Here is a 15,840-nt window from a genome sequence, read left to right on the forward strand (position 1 = left end):
ATTGGATTATTGACAAGACCATACTTGGTAATTTACTGTACATTGGAGGGGGTTGTGTTCGGACATTTACAGGGGCCAGTTTCGAGTTGCAGTCTCCCTTAGGTGTTTTTTGAGAGTGTTTTTGAAAGTGGGTAGTGATTCACATTCCTTTACAGCTTTGGGTAGGGCGTTCCACATTGATGTGGCATAATTGCGAAACGTGTTTAGTCCCTTGTTTGAGCCGAATCTGGGTTTAACATGATTTGTGGAGCTCCCTCTGGTGTTGTGATCGTGGTATTCACTGACCTTTGGGAAGTATTTTGACATGTACATGGGTACCTTGGTCGTGTAGTGTATCTTGTAGACCAGGCCCATTGCAAGTTGCTGTACTCTGTCGTCTACTCTAAGCCTCCTAGGTTGTCAAAGTGGGCAGGGGTGAGGTGGGTTCTAGGAGTAAGGTCAAGCAGTAGTCTGACCAGTTTGTTTTGAGATGTTTGTAATTTTGTTTTTAGCGCCTTTGAGGTGCTTTGGTACCATGAGGTGCAAGCATAGTCGTAGTACCCTTGAATGAGTGCTCCTGCTAGAGTCTTCAGGGTATTTTTGTTTACCAGTGAGGAGATCCGGTACAAGAATCAAGTTCGTTGGTTGACTTTTTTTATTACATTGGATGCCATTTTGTCACAGGAAAGATTTGCCTCTAGGATGGAACCCAGGTAGGTAATATCTTCTTTCCTTGTGACAATATTGTCACCCACTGTAACTGAGAAGCCGTCGGTCTTGCTGAGTTTGTTATTTGAACCGAAGAGAATGGACTCTGTTTTGCCCATGTGTAATGATAGTTTGTTATCAGCGAGCCATATGCAGATTTTGCCTAGTTCTGAGCTGAGGGTTTTTTCAACCTGTAACTTGTTCTTGTCAGAGACCAGCAGGGCTGAGTCGTCCGCAAACAGGAACAAGTTGCAGTCACAAGCTGACGACATGTCATTTGCATAAATTAGGAACAGTAGCGGACCTAGTATGCTTCCTTGTGGAACACCACAGCTTACTGTGAGGGGGGGGGGATAGGGTACCGTTTACCTCCACCATCTGCTCTCTCCCCTCCAGGTAGGATTGCATCCAGCTCACTGATAGACTATCAAAACCAATTGCTTTTAGCTTGTCAATCAGAATGGTGTGATTGACAGTGTCGAAGGTCTTTTGTAGGTCCAGCATGACCATGCCGCAGTATTTGCCCGCGTCCACCTCTTGTTTGATGTGGTCGTTTAAATAGAGAAGGCATGTGTCAGTGGAGTGGGATGTTCTGAAGCCAGATTGTAATTCGTAGATTAGATTTCCGCAAGGTATTTTTCGACCTGTTCGTATACAATTTTTTCCATGACTTTCGAGATGGAGGTAAGGATAGAAACAGGGCGGTAGTTGCCTGGGTCTAATTTACTGCCTTTTTTGTGCAGAGGGGTCACTCTCGCAATTTTGAAGTCCTTGGGGACGTGTCCCTGTTTTATGGAGAGGTTTATTATGTGTGTGATGACTGGGGTGATGGCGGCTGCTGAGTCTCTGAGGAATTTGGAGGGGATGTTGTCATGGCCAGTGGCCTTGTTAGGTTGGAGGGCGCTCAGTTTTTTGAGTACCTCATCTGTTGTTACCATTTCCAGTTTGAAGTCGTCTTTGTGGACCCCTAGGTTCTTGTAGTATGCTACTATGTGTTCTACCCCATAATGCCCTGAGTGTGAGGGTAGTTTGTTTACCAGTGTTGTGGCTATGTTTGTGAAGAAACTATTTAAGTAATTGGCTACATCCAGCTTTTCTGTGATGAGCGTGTTGTCCGTCTTTATGTTTATGTTTGAGAATCTGGTTTTAAGTTTTTTACTGCAGCCTAGTTGGTTATTGAGTAATTTCCAAAGTTCACGTGGTTTGTTTTTGTTTTCCTCGGTTTTGTCATTGATGAAATTTCTTTTTGCTGTTTTGATCATGGAGTTTACATCATTTCTTAGTCTGTTTCTTTCCAGTTTGAGTTCAGTCACGTGGGCTTGGAGTTCACTGCTCGTGCTTATGGTAAGCTTTGACTGACTTTTACGAAACTCAGAGCATTTTTTGTCTCTGGTTTTCATAGCGGTCAGTGTGTAGTGTGTGCAAAGCAGCAGTAGCCTAGACACAATGGTAAAAATAGCACTAAGTTACAATAACAATCACAGTAGCCTAAGGATGTAGTGTGTGTGAAGTAGCGGCTGAAACAATGATAAGTAGGCAGCACCAAGTTGTTATAATAATAGTCACGGTATAATTATCACAGTACAAGTGTGTGCAAGTGGCAGCAGAGACATGGTATTAGAATGTGGTAATAACAATATATTGTACAATAGTCACAGTGTTGTGACTCAGTCACTATGAATTGAAAATGGGGGACCCTGATGTAAACAAGACAAACGTCTTTCTCTGGTCTGCATCCCCTTAACAATTGTGTGTATTGAGCCCTACTGTATTGTACCCATTCTGCAATCTGTTAAATAAAGTTTTCATTCATTCATTCATTCATTCATTCATTCATTCATTCATTCATTCATTCATTCATTCATTCGTTCATTCGTTCATTCGTTCATTCATTCATTCATTCATTCATTCATTCATTCATTCATTCATTCATTCGGTACAGCAGCAAGTAGTGGGCAGGTTATGTAAAGTACTTTGGTACAAACTTGTTTTGTTTTTAAAGCGCTATATAAATAAACTTGAACTTAAACTTAAACATGACAAAAGCTATCCTGTTTAAATCTAGTATTTCATTGCACATGAAATCCAAGAAGAACCCACAGCACATTCTGTACTACTAAATTGCCCGGTGCACCAAAGAGGACATCTCGCACATGCGTGATTCTTTTCCGTAGCCTATGTGTGCGAAGACGCTCTCTGATTGGCTAGCCACGTACAGCGAAGACCCTCTCTGATTGGTTTAGCGCCGAAGGGTCTCTTCAGCCTAACCCTAACCCTAACCTGGCTTAACTCTAACCCTAATCCTAACCCTAACCTTAACCCTAACCCTAAACATAACCCACTTCGAAAGAGGGCCAAAGCATAACCACTGAAGCAGAGAGAGACCCTTCGGCGCTAAACCAATCAGTGAGGGTCTTCGCTGTACGCGGCTAGCCAATCAGAGAGCGCCTTCGCACACATAAGCTACGGGGGAAAATCACGCATCGCGCATGCGCGCATACCCTCCTGTATCAGTTTGGACCTTTCGGCTTTCGGTAGAACGTCATCCTTATGTGTTGACGTGTGGATAGCTAAGCTAGCTAGCTAGCCAGTAGCGGTTGTACAGTTATATGGCCAGTAGCGACCTCATTCTGAATGGTAGACTTACTCAATACTAGATAGCTTGTTGACTGTTTTGTAAACAGATTTAGTTCAACTGTCAAGAATGGCAGCTGCCTGGGAAGAAATTAGGCGTCTGGCTGCTGATTTCCAGAGAGCACAATTTGCTGACACAGTGCAAAGGTAACGTTGACGTTAATGCAAGACATAACATTAACTCTAGCTAACGATAACTATCTGTAAGCCTCTGTATGAGCCAACAGCTGTTAGCTAGAAGCTAACTTCATCTAGCTACATTGTTTAATTTTCAAATGTTATTTTGAACTTTCCCCAGGTTATCGGAGAGAAACTGCATTGAAATTATTACTAAACTGGTTGGGGAAAGTAAACTTGATGTGGTGCACACTCTTGATGGAAAGGAGTACATCACCCCAGCACAGATCACCCGAGAAATCCGAGATGAACTCCACGCCCACGGCGGTGAGTTACTTTAAACTACTAGTCATTTATCAATTTCAGATTCCAAATCAATGAAACCATATCATCAGGGGCATATCATAACCAATAACATGGTGGGCCTGATTATGGACGATTTTACGAATTTAAGACATTGCTTGCTTGTTGTTGCAACGTTGCCCGGGAGCATGTCTATGTTCCCCGGGTCCTATGTTCCCCGGGGTCTATGTTCCCCGCTTTGATTGATTGATAGATTGAAAATGTTAGACCACCAGCCCTTATTCCAAACTCTAACCTTAACCAGTTCGAACGAGGGCCTAAGCTTAACCGTTCGAAACAAGGCGGACATTAATAATTAATAAAATAATAAAAATTTATAAAATGTTCAATCTATTAATCAATCAAAGCGGGGAACATAGAGTCCGGGGGATGCACGCATATTTTTCAGTCCATTCACCTTTGAATTGCAGCGATTTTTACTGTCGACTTTTCTTTTACTGGCCATCTTTGAACATGCCACATTTTTTGACTAGCTGCCTGCTGGCAAAACTAGGCTACTAGCTACATTTATCTCACGGAGATAAAACTGGGAACGAGGTTACTAGCTACAGTACCTGCAGATTAGACTACCTGTAGATGCGCTGTCAATTCTCGCTCTGACTCGAACCGTTGAAAGAGACGACAAGCATTCCGTGAAGACCCGCCCTACTCTGCCTCTGATTCGCAGACTGTGGGTGGGGGGGACGCTGACGGGACGCTGAATGTGATTGGACCAGAGTAGACAGACACAGACAGTGGAGCAGTGCTTGCAGAGGAGATAGCGGAGAATTTTGAGGATGCCTGCCATATGCACTGGGTGACGGGATATATTTTCCTTCCACTTTACTTGGTATCACTCCGGAATCACGTTTCAACCAAGTCACTAACGTAATGTTTTTTTTTGATTTTTTTTTTATCCACTTTTTCTCCCATTTTCTATATTTTCTCCCATCCCAATTTCGTATCATCCAATTCAACCCTCCCCTGTCACGAACGCTGTTTCTTGCCTCCCACAAGCCGGCTGCAATGTGGACTAAGTCATACATAGCACAAGTCCCCTCCGGTACTTGAGGTAACAGCAGTCGCATCTCATTCAAGGGTACTACGACTATGCTTGCACCTCATGGTACCAAAGCACCTCAAAGGCACTAAAAAACAAATTACAAACATCTCAAAACAAGCTAGTCAGACTACTACTTGACCTGACTCCTAGAACCCACCTCACCCCTGCCCACTTTGACAACCTAGGATGGCTTAGAGTAGACGACAGAGTACAGCAACTTGCAATGGGCCTGGTCTACAAGATACACTACGCGACCAAGGTACCCATGTACATGTCAAAATACTTCCCAAAGGTCAGTGAATACCACGATCACAACACCAGAGGGAGCTCCACAAATCATGTAAAACCCAGATTCGGCTCAAACAAGGGACTAAACACGTTTCGCAATTATGCCACATCAATGTGGAACGCCCTGCCGAAAGCTGTAAAGGAATGTGAATCACTACCCACCTTCAAAAACACTCTCAAAAAACACCTACGTGAGACTGCAATTCGAAACTGGCCCCTACAAATGTCCTAACCTAGTTGTACAGTAAATGACCAAGTAAGGCTTTGTCAATATTCCAATGTACAGTGTAAAATGTGTGTGTGTCCCCTACCCAACCCCCCCCCCCCCCCCACCTCCAATGTACAGCCCTCACCCAACCCCACCCCACCAACCTCCTCCAATGTACAGTTTCTACGCCAAATGTATATACACTCCTTTTCTGGACACTTTTGTATCACAAACAGTACTGTATTTGCAAATCTGATATGTCATAAATGTATAGATGTAGCAGTATTGTCTATCTGTATGTCATGTATGTCATATATGTTATGATGAATTGAAAATGGGGGACCCTGGTGGAAACAAGACGAAAGTCTTTCTCTGGTCTGCATCCCCTTAACAATTGTATGTATTGAGATGTACTGTACTGTACCCATTCTGCAATCTGTTAATAAACTTTTCAATCAATCAATCAATCTTTTCACCTGCGCAGCTCGATCTCTCAGTGGCGAGGAGTAACGCGTGGGAGGCTCACGCTGCCCCAGACACTTCCTGATTCCACTGCGCAGGCGCACCAACCGACCTGTAGGAGTCGCTGTCCACAACGCCCGATCCCCACCCATCAGTTTCCCACCCCCTAATACGGCCAATGTGTATTAGTACGGACGACCAGCTAAACTGAAAGCAAATGTGGAGCGCTGGGCTCGAACAGGCGAGCCCAGCGTCTCCAGATTTCGTGGCGAGCGCCTTGCCCACTACGCCACGTAGCCGCCCCGTCACTAACGTAATGTTGTTGTCATGAGCCTGCGCTATGGTAGCCTACAAGTGATAAAATAAATAAAACTTCCAACTTGCGCAACGACTCTGCAAAAAGTTGCGCGCGGGCCGCACCAACACTAAGTAGGCGGCCGCAAAATATCATCCCGCGGACCACGAGTTTGAGACCCCTGCGTCTAGGGTGTAGGGATGCACCGATATGAAAACTTTGGCTGAAAAATCGATTAGTACATTTTCTGCCAAGGCCAATAATAATAATAATAATAAACGTTATTTGTATAGCACCTTTCATACAGAAACTGCAGCTCAAAGTGCTTCACAACAGAAAAAAGACGAGCATAAAATGAGCACATAAAGTGCAGACATATAAAATCACAGTTTTTTACATTAGGATCTAACATCCTAACAGGCCACCTTGTTTATGGTTTGATTCAGTTTTAAATAGACAATAATGAAAAGAGTAAGATAAAATAATAGACAGAGTAAAATAGTGCAGCAGTGCAATAAAATATTAGAATAGAATAGATAAATACCGGTATATATATATTTTTACAGTGCAATAAAATAGTTATGGATTGCTGTTTAACAGTTCAAAGTCGTCTTTACCTTTTCTGTTTGGTATCGACAGTTTAAAACTTGACAGTCTTCCCTCCTGTTATACCCACTTTGACCCTTTGCACCTCCCACTCAGGGCAAAACTCCCTCAGGGCGCAGTTCCCTCTCTCGGGGTGCAGTTCTAGGCCTGGGTCCTAGTCCTACACAGTTTTAAAGTCTGACAGTCTCTTGTTTGATACCCACACAGTTTAATACCTGACAGTTTTGAACCTGTAATAAAAAGTAATAGACAGAGTAAAACAATACAGTGCATTAGTAGAATAGAATAGATAGTAAAATTATGCAATATAATGGACAGAGTAAAATAGTGCTACAGTACAATCAACAGCGGAGTGTATTAGAAGGCTATGGTGAAGAATAATAACCAATATACTGATATCATTTTGGTGTTGTTTAAAAAAACATTGCTACTGTATTTTTTATATAATGAAAGACTTGAAAACACTGTACAAAATAATCGGTCAATTTGTTTCTGCAGGCTATTTCAGTGCTGTTGTGCACATCCAATCACCCAGATAACCCACAACCTGTGTCACAAAACCGCCCCACAAAAAGTTTTGCCCAGTTCTGCTCATCAGGATGCTTATAAATAAAAGCAATCACTATCATCAAGCAATAATAGTGCAATATGTTCGCCGCTCAACAGGCCAATGCTGATAAATTGGTTTTGGCCGCTACCAATATCAACATGGTCGCCGATATATTGTGCATCCCTACTAAGAAGTGAGAATATTAGCTGCAATTTGATCTAATGAGTATGCATCCTAAATTGGAGAGTAGTGGTCCGGTCGATTGATTCACAGTTCTTCAATCCCCAACCTGTCTACTCACTGAGCAGAATGCAGCAGGTCTTCTATGTGATTACTCTAACCATACCCTAAAATCTATTGGTCAATAGTAGGCTTTAATTGGCCTGGCTGGATCTCATGATGATACTAAATGTGTATCTTTAATAATAATACCAATATCAATAATGCCAAACTCGCAGAGCCTCTTCTGCCACCAAAGCTTCATTGATGAGAGTTGGTTGGTGAGAGTGGTTTGGGCCAAGCTAAAGTTGCCATGTCATGTTCCCAAGTCGTCTGTTGTCAGGGAACAAAATAAGCACCCGCCAAACGCCAATGGCGTGTAGATTTCCTCTTTGGCTGGTAAATTACAGAGGCTACTCAGCCACTCTGGCGTGTAAAATAATTGGGAGCCATATGAGCATATTAGAGTATTTTATCAGGGCTATACAGTGCGAGCATTTTACTCGCATTTGCCTCTAAAAATATATTTGTGCGAACCGAAAAAAATTATTTAGGAGCACAGTGTGCGAGTAATAGTCTTGCGTAGTGGGCATGTCAACTGCTCAATTGTCATTTCATAATAGAGACGGAGCAGCGTGGATCAGTCTCTGTAACAACTCATCTCGAGTCACGCTGCTTCTATGTGCAACGAAAACTCCGCGAGCAGCAGTTCCAATTGTCTAACATGCTTTGCATCCTCGCCAGTTATACCCACGTCACACTAAAAACAATAACTACTGTAATGTTATCTGCTAACTGGGTACTCCAACTAACCTAACCTGCTAACGCTAACTACTGCTAACGCTAATCACTGGGGAGGGGACGCTCAAAGGCATAGTGAGGGAAGGAGGGGCTGAGAATCTCTGTGTCTCTCTCCGTCTATCTGTGTGTGTGTGTGTGTGTGTGTGTGTCGCGCTCTCTCTCCCTCTCTCCATCTCTCCTGAACCTATTTCATTCAAAAGGATATAAAGATAGAAAGGAGTATATAGCTCAGTAGCTGTAACAGAATAATTGTATTAATTACTATTGATCAACTATTATTCAATAGCGTTTAAATTATAATGAATTAAATAATTGTATAAAGAATTTTCCATGTTCTGTCATCTAATAATATATTCCATTACCTTTCCTATCTGTATCAAAGTCAAAATGCTGGTATTGTGACAACAGTACAACATACAAAAGCAGCTTGACAACCGATATCCTTTGTGTCTAGTAGGCATGGGCCTATGTGTGATATGTGCTATTGCACAGATGTTGACCCTTAGTACTATGCACACGCACGCACAGTATAATATGCATGTAATAAATAGTTTGTTAATAAACTCCTACTTGAAAAATGTTCACTGTGTTCCTAAATTTCTTTGTGGGCTCCTAATTTTTATTTTATTTAAGAGCACATGTGCTCCCTGGAGAAAAGGTTAGCGTAGAGCCCTGTATATAGTAATAATAATAACACATGGCGATATACTAAAAAGCTATTTCAAATTTTTGGCTGGTAAAAAATCTGCCTGGCTGGTAGTTTTTTTAATCTACCAGCCACCTTGGCTGGTAAGCCAAAAAGTTAATTTTGTTCCCTGTCTGTTGTACTACCACGCATTGGCTAGCTATGCTAAGTTCAACTTCTTACAGTATCTTTCCCTTTACTTCCATAGGTCGAGTCAACATCGTGGACCTCCAGCAGGTGAGTTCCAATATGCTAACTTAGCTCTAGGCCAGATATGTTGACCTCACCGACCCCACGTTAAAGTTTTAACTGTAAATCAATCCATAGCTGTTTCCATAATTCACAAACTATCATAATGTCTATGGTAGGATGGGCTAATGCTTAAATTCAGACCTCCTGTTAAGTTTGTCACAATCATGTTCCATACAGATTCTTAATGTGGACTGGGTCCATGTTGAAAACAGAGCAGGTGACATCACAAGATGTGGCGAAGGTGTCCAACTTGTGCTGGGACAACTCATTGATAAGTACGTGCAAAATGAGTCCTTTGCCTTTTTATAGTCGACAGAGCTAGACCAAAGAAACATACACTTTCTTCTTGTTCACCATTTTAAGAAGTATTTGATCATCATCTCTGTTGGGTGTAGAAACTACCTGGACCGTCTGGCGGAGGAAGTGAATGATAAGCTGCAAGTGGCTGGATTGATGAGTATCGCAGAACTCTGCAAGAACTATGACCTTCCCGGGGATTTCTTGACTGAAGTGAGTATTCTGCCGTCTGGTCTCTCCTTGCCTTCTTAGTTTTCTATCTCATCCCGGGACTGATCACTGTCCCAGATTGGTTGATGGGGGAGACTTCACTCTAGGTTGAATACACCCCGCCTGCCCGGAAGGCAATAAATGTGTTAAATGATGCATGCTCTTGATGCTTCTTGGTTCCCATAACTTCAACTTTCTCTTGGTGTTTGTCTTTTCTCTTGCTCACACAGCTCTTAAAAAACGAATAAAGCTATACTACTTTTTCTATATATCCCAGGAGTTGACAAAGCGCCTGGGGAAGCTGGTCCAAGGCGAGATGGACCAGTACAACAGGGGTATCATATTCACTCCAGCGTTTGTTGCTCGTCACAAGGCCCGCATCAGAGGACTCTTCAGTGCAGTCACTCGGTATGCTCAAAGTCTGCTCTGGTTTTGTTAACTGTATTATTTTCTGTTCTTTACTTAAAGGAACACGCCAACATTTTGGGAAATTAGCTTATCGTCTTCTCCAGAGAGAGACAAGAAGATAGATACCAGTTTTCTCTGTGCGTTCAGTAGAAAGCTATCTGGCTGTACGTTAGCCTAGCTTAGCACAATGAATGGAAGCGGACATAGCCGTTTAGTCTAGGCATTGTCCAACTAACACCTCTCCCGAAGGCTAACCAGCCATGTCCGCTTCCATTCATTGTGCTAAGCTAGGCTAACATGCAGCCAGATAGCTTTCTACTGAAAGCACAGAGAGGAAACTGGTATCTATCTTCTTGTCTCTCTCTGGAGAAGACTGTAAGCTAATTTCCCAAAATGTTGGCGTGTTCCTTTAACTTACTTACTTAACCAGTGTTTTTCTTTGTCTAGGCCAACACCTGTCAATAGCATGATTGGGGCATTTGGATTTCAGGAACATCTTCTCTACTGTAAGGAGTTGCTCTTTTTGATTTTCAAGTTCAAGTGTTCCTTTATCAATCCCCTTGGGGAAATTCTGAAATCTTGTTGACTTTACTAAAGCACCGATTCACAGTTTGTACCTGTAGTTGTGCCACAGTGTTTTATATCCTTTTTAATGCCATTATCAAGTCAAGTGTTCCTTTATGAATCCACTTGGGGAAATTCAGATGTCATAGCAGCAAGGGGGAGGTGCAAGTAGAAGAGGTAATAATGGCAATAGTAATGGTAATGAACATAGTAGTAATAGTGATAATGATAATAGTAGTGGGATATCAGGATTCAATCAGTCAATAATCATAGTGTATACTGTGTAGAGGTGTATCTGTAGTATGGAGAGGAGTGCAGGTCCGGCTCCTATTCGGACCGGCAAATGGAACTGTCCCAATATCAGTACTTTGATGATATGCACAATATGGAACTTTGACGGCATGGAGAAAAGCAGGGGGTCAGGAGGTCAGGTAGTAGTTCTTTGAGGTTAATGAAGATTATACTTACTCTGCGAACACAAAAAAGACACTTCCAGTAATTGTTTTGAAAGGAATCATGTAAATTGAGAAGTACTGTGATTGGTTCTTGTATAAACTGACCCACTTAAAGAAGTACTCAGTGCTTGAATCAGCTGATCCACTTAATGACCTACTCCATACTCGTACCGGTTCTGAAAATTGGGCGCCACCTCTAATGATCTTCTTTGTGGTTTGCCAGCTGTGTTGGGGGAGTTGGTGGACACAGGCCGTCTGAAAGGCACGGTGGTGGGAGGCCGGCAGGATAAGGCTGTGTACATCCCCGACATCTACTCCAAAACACAAAATGCCTGGGTGGACTCTTTCCTCAAACAGAATGGATATTTAGGTACTGACTCGTATATTTAATCGATCCTACATTTATAGAATATCTCTCTCTCTATATATATATATGGTATAGCAGTTATTGTGGATGCTGGCCACATTAAAACAACAATCCTGAATATATTTCACCATCTAAACTTAAATCACAACTCGGAATACATTAAAAGCTCAGACATTAAAGTTAATAATGGAGAGACAATCATCTTTAATCTAATAATCTATGTAAACAAAGCCTGTACCAGGCCATGCTACAATCACGGTTTGGGCCTTCAAGTTTCACTTGTTCTTTTTCTCATCATACAGAGTTTGATGCATTGATCAGGTTGGGTATCCCTGACCCCATGAGCCACATCAAGAAAAGGTTCAAGTCCAGTAAGCTGTTGTTCCTCAGAGCAGCCTGCGTGGGCCAGGACCTAGTGGACCAGGTGGAGGCCTCTGTAGAGGAGGCAGTCAGCTCTGCCACATGGGTCGACATCCAGGTGCTCACACTTTACCTTTTTACACACAGAGAGTAACTCAGTTGATGGGTCGTTGTGGTCTTCTCGTATGTGTCATTTTTCTGGGGGGGGGGGGGGGGCTTTGATACGTCGTCTCGTGTAGGGAGGAGCATGAGTGATGTTTTCCAAGATAAGAGTACTCATGTGAATTACTCAAGTAGTGCTTGAGTAATTGTTTAGAGAAATACATATTTTAGAGAAATACACGCATACACACACGCTACTGATTTGAACAATGTACAGCAATATACTCTATACTTAATGCGTATTGTCAGTCGGTTTCTATTTGTAATAATTATATTACCTCCACTCTGTCCGCAGCAGGTCTCTCCGCTCATGGAACGGCATGTCCGTGATAGTTTATGAATGCTACGCAAAGTGGGCGACATGTTTTTGGTACAATTTGGAAATGCACAAACATGTCTTTTATATAACGCTAAGCTAGCTGTATTCCAACACGACACATTTTTCCAATACATACGCTTTTTCATTCTCCACAGCTTCCAGTGTTCATCTTCCTGTAACAACTCTTGCCTAGTGGCATTGCAGAGCAATATTTCTGTTTCAGTGCCACAAACAAGCACTTTTGTAGGGCACTGTTAATGGACGATGACCAACCAAAAGTTCAGCAGCGTTCAGCTTTACGTTCAGCAACAACTGGTGTAATATCAGCAGAGTTACCATGGTCGCTCGGCTCTATTGAAAATACATGGACTTTCGGTGACTGGTTGCTCCCTGTATTGTATGCACCATTACAGAGCAGTGTGTGAATTGACTTATAACAATTAATCAAACTAAGATTAATAAGTCTCTGAAATCTGATTATAAACCATGTTTGTTTTTATATTGTACTCCCACATACAGATGGGTATCGTGAGCATACAAATCAATTGTTTTTAAAGTCACAGACTTTAAGATTTATGGATTTAGTTACATTTAGAACTGCTCACATCATGTTTAAAGCCAGACACAATTCATTGCCAGCTAATATACAAAAAAGGTTCATGGACAGAGAGGAAAACTATGATTTAAGGGGGGGAAATATCCTACTGTCCGCACCACTCTTAAAAGCATGTGCATTTCAGTTTGTGGGGTATAGCTTTATGGAACGGACTACTAGTGGGAAGGAAACAGCAATAACATTCCACAGTTAATAGATGCAGAAAATCACTGATAGACAAATGCAGAACTGAGGAATTATAGATACCGGTAGTTGCTCTCAGGGAATGTTTTGATTTCTTCAAAACAAAACATAATAGTGGACGAGGCTGAAGACTGACTCATTTTTTATTATTTTTTTACTGTGCAGTAACCACATTACTGTGTTTGAGATAAATAAAGATAGAATCAAAAGTCAAACACTAAGCAAGGGAAACAAGGGACTAAACACCATTCGCAATTATGCCACATCAATGTGGAACGCCCTACCCACAGCCGTAATTTTTTTTGAATCCCTACCCACCTTCAAAACCGCTCTCAAAGAGCACCTACGGGAGGCTGCAATTCGAAACTGGCCCCCATAAATATCCAAACCCCCCCTTCCACCCACCCACCCCCTCCTAATGTACAGTTTCCTCCCCCTCGTATGTATATATATTTATGTTAGGATCTCTGTTTAACAGTATTGTATATAAATATCTTGTATGTCACAAATGTATCAGTACTGTATGTCATGATATATATCTGTATGTTGTGCAGTGAGTGAGTGGTGACTCACTATGAATTGAAAATAGGGGACCCTGATCTAAACAAGACGAAAGTCTTTCTCTGGTCTGCATCCCCTTAACAATTGTGTGTATTGAGCCGTACTGTATTGTACCCATTCTGCAATCTATTAATAAAGTTTTCAATCAATCAATCAATCAAAGCTAACTTGATGCCTTCTCCCACTTGCTGGTGTAGCCCATTCTGCCCAGCTGTCTGTCTGAGGAGGACATCGGCATCCTGATCAACCAGGCCATGAGGAACGTTCACGTGCAGTCGTCTGCCAGGGTGCTGGGGACCACCGTTGTCATCAGTGAGAAGTTCATCAGCAACTGCCTCTCGCTGTTCGATGAAGCCATGCAGCATAAAGCTCAGAAGGTACGCCTTCCTTACATCATGGACTTGGACTGTGGGTACTAATAACCGTTCAATACAGATTCACTTCGTACTGAAAATATACAGCATCTCAATCTGTAAGTCAGTGTGTTAAGTGTCATTGTGTGTCTGATTTATAAAATAATAATGATAATAATTGAGTTAACTGCTGTTTCAGGAGGTCAAGAACAATCCCGTTTTCCTAATAACTGAAGAAGATCTGAAGCAAGCTTCTGTGATGACAGAAAGTACAGCTCCCTCTAAGAAGGAGAAGAGGGAGGCAGAGCGGAGGAAGAAGACTACAGGTTAGTGGAAACTACATTTTAGAGTCTTAACAGCCACTCGAACATGATATCCATAACTAAAACTAAAACTCAGACTAAACAAAACCTGCAGTCGTGACCTGTACCGATTTTGATATTGATATTGAATATGTTCTTTACTGTGTAAATTGTATGTATCTTAAAAGGTAATGTTCCATCTATTTACATTTTATTTCATGTCAATATAAACACACATTTAGTGCATCAGATGCTATCATTCTAATGGTATTAATGTTTTCTGTGCTTTTAAATAAAATAAATAGATATAATGATTTAATATCGGTCACATTTCTATGATAATCTATAGATAATGACATATTATATATTATATAATATTTTCTCATGTCCCCCAGAGGGCAGCGGCAGTGTGAAAAGTGGAGGAGGAGGCAACGCCAGAGAGTTCAGGATACGCAAAACCAAGAAGAAGGGAAGGAAGGACGAGGACAGTGACGAAGAGACCGGACCGACACAGCAGAGTAAATACTGCACACTACCACCACAGTACATACTGCACACTACCACCACAGTACATACTATACACTACCACCACAGTACATACTATACACTACCACCACAGTACATACTGCACACTACCACCACAGTACATACTGCACACTACCACCACAGTACATACTATACACTACCACCACAGTACATACTGCACACTACCACCACAGTACATACTGCACACAGTACATACTGCACACTACCACCACAGTACATACTGCACACTACCACCACAGTACATACTGCACACTACCACCACAGTACATACTGCACACAGTACATACTGCACACTACCACCACAGTACATACTGCACACTACCACCACAGTACATACTGCACACTACCACCACAGTACATACTGCACACAGTACATACTGCACACTACCACATACTGCACACTACCACCACAGTACATACTGCACACTTATCACCACAGTACATACTGCACACAGTACATACTGCACACTACCACCACAGTACATACTGCACACTACCACCACAGTACATACTGCACACTACCACCACAGTACACACTGCACACTTATCACCACAGTACATACTGCACACTTATCACCACAGTACATACTGCACACTTATCACCACAGTACATACTGCACACTACCACCACAGTACATACTGCACACTTATCACCACAGTACATACTGCACACTTATCACCACAGTACATACTGCACACTATCACCACAGTACATACTGCACACTACCACCACAGTACATACTGCACACTTATCACCACAGTACATACTGCATACATACTGCACACTTATCACCACAGTACATACTGCACACTTATCACCACAGTACATACTGCACACTACCACCACAGTACATACTGCACACTTATCACCACAGTACATACTGCATACATACTGCACACTTATCACCACAGTACATACTGCACACTT

At 42.1% G+C, this 15,840-nt stretch overlaps 1 protein-coding gene across 1 annotated transcript in view; it reads left to right on the forward strand.

The window, feature by feature from the left end:
* Positions 1 to 3,233: 3,233 nt before the first annotated feature.
* The window catches only part of ufl1 (UFM1-specific ligase 1), a 28,251-nt gene continuing 15,644 nt past the window's right edge, over positions 3,234 to 15,840 (forward strand). Inside the window, exons 1-12 of the mRNA XM_084314583.1 lie at positions 3,234 to 3,468; positions 3,620 to 3,765; positions 9,166 to 9,194; positions 9,387 to 9,484; positions 9,605 to 9,719; positions 9,994 to 10,124; positions 10,572 to 10,630; positions 11,367 to 11,513; positions 11,813 to 11,988; positions 13,909 to 14,088; positions 14,264 to 14,390; positions 14,762 to 14,884. Coding sequence (XP_084170709.1) covers positions 3,392 to 3,468; positions 3,620 to 3,765; positions 9,166 to 9,194; positions 9,387 to 9,484; positions 9,605 to 9,719; positions 9,994 to 10,124; positions 10,572 to 10,630; positions 11,367 to 11,513; positions 11,813 to 11,988; positions 13,909 to 14,088; positions 14,264 to 14,390; positions 14,762 to 14,884 — 1,408 coding nt within the window. The 5' untranslated portion in view covers positions 3,234 to 3,391. The remainder of the gene's footprint in view (positions 3,469 to 3,619; positions 3,766 to 9,165; positions 9,195 to 9,386; positions 9,485 to 9,604; positions 9,720 to 9,993; positions 10,125 to 10,571; positions 10,631 to 11,366; positions 11,514 to 11,812; positions 11,989 to 13,908; positions 14,089 to 14,263; positions 14,391 to 14,761; positions 14,885 to 15,840) is intronic.

Source organism: Notolepis coatsorum (assembly GCF_963971535.1).
Source record: "Notolepis coatsorum genome assembly, chromosome: 5".
In the NCBI taxonomy this organism is placed as follows: Eukaryota; Metazoa; Chordata; class Actinopteri; order Aulopiformes; family Paralepididae; genus Notolepis; species Notolepis coatsorum.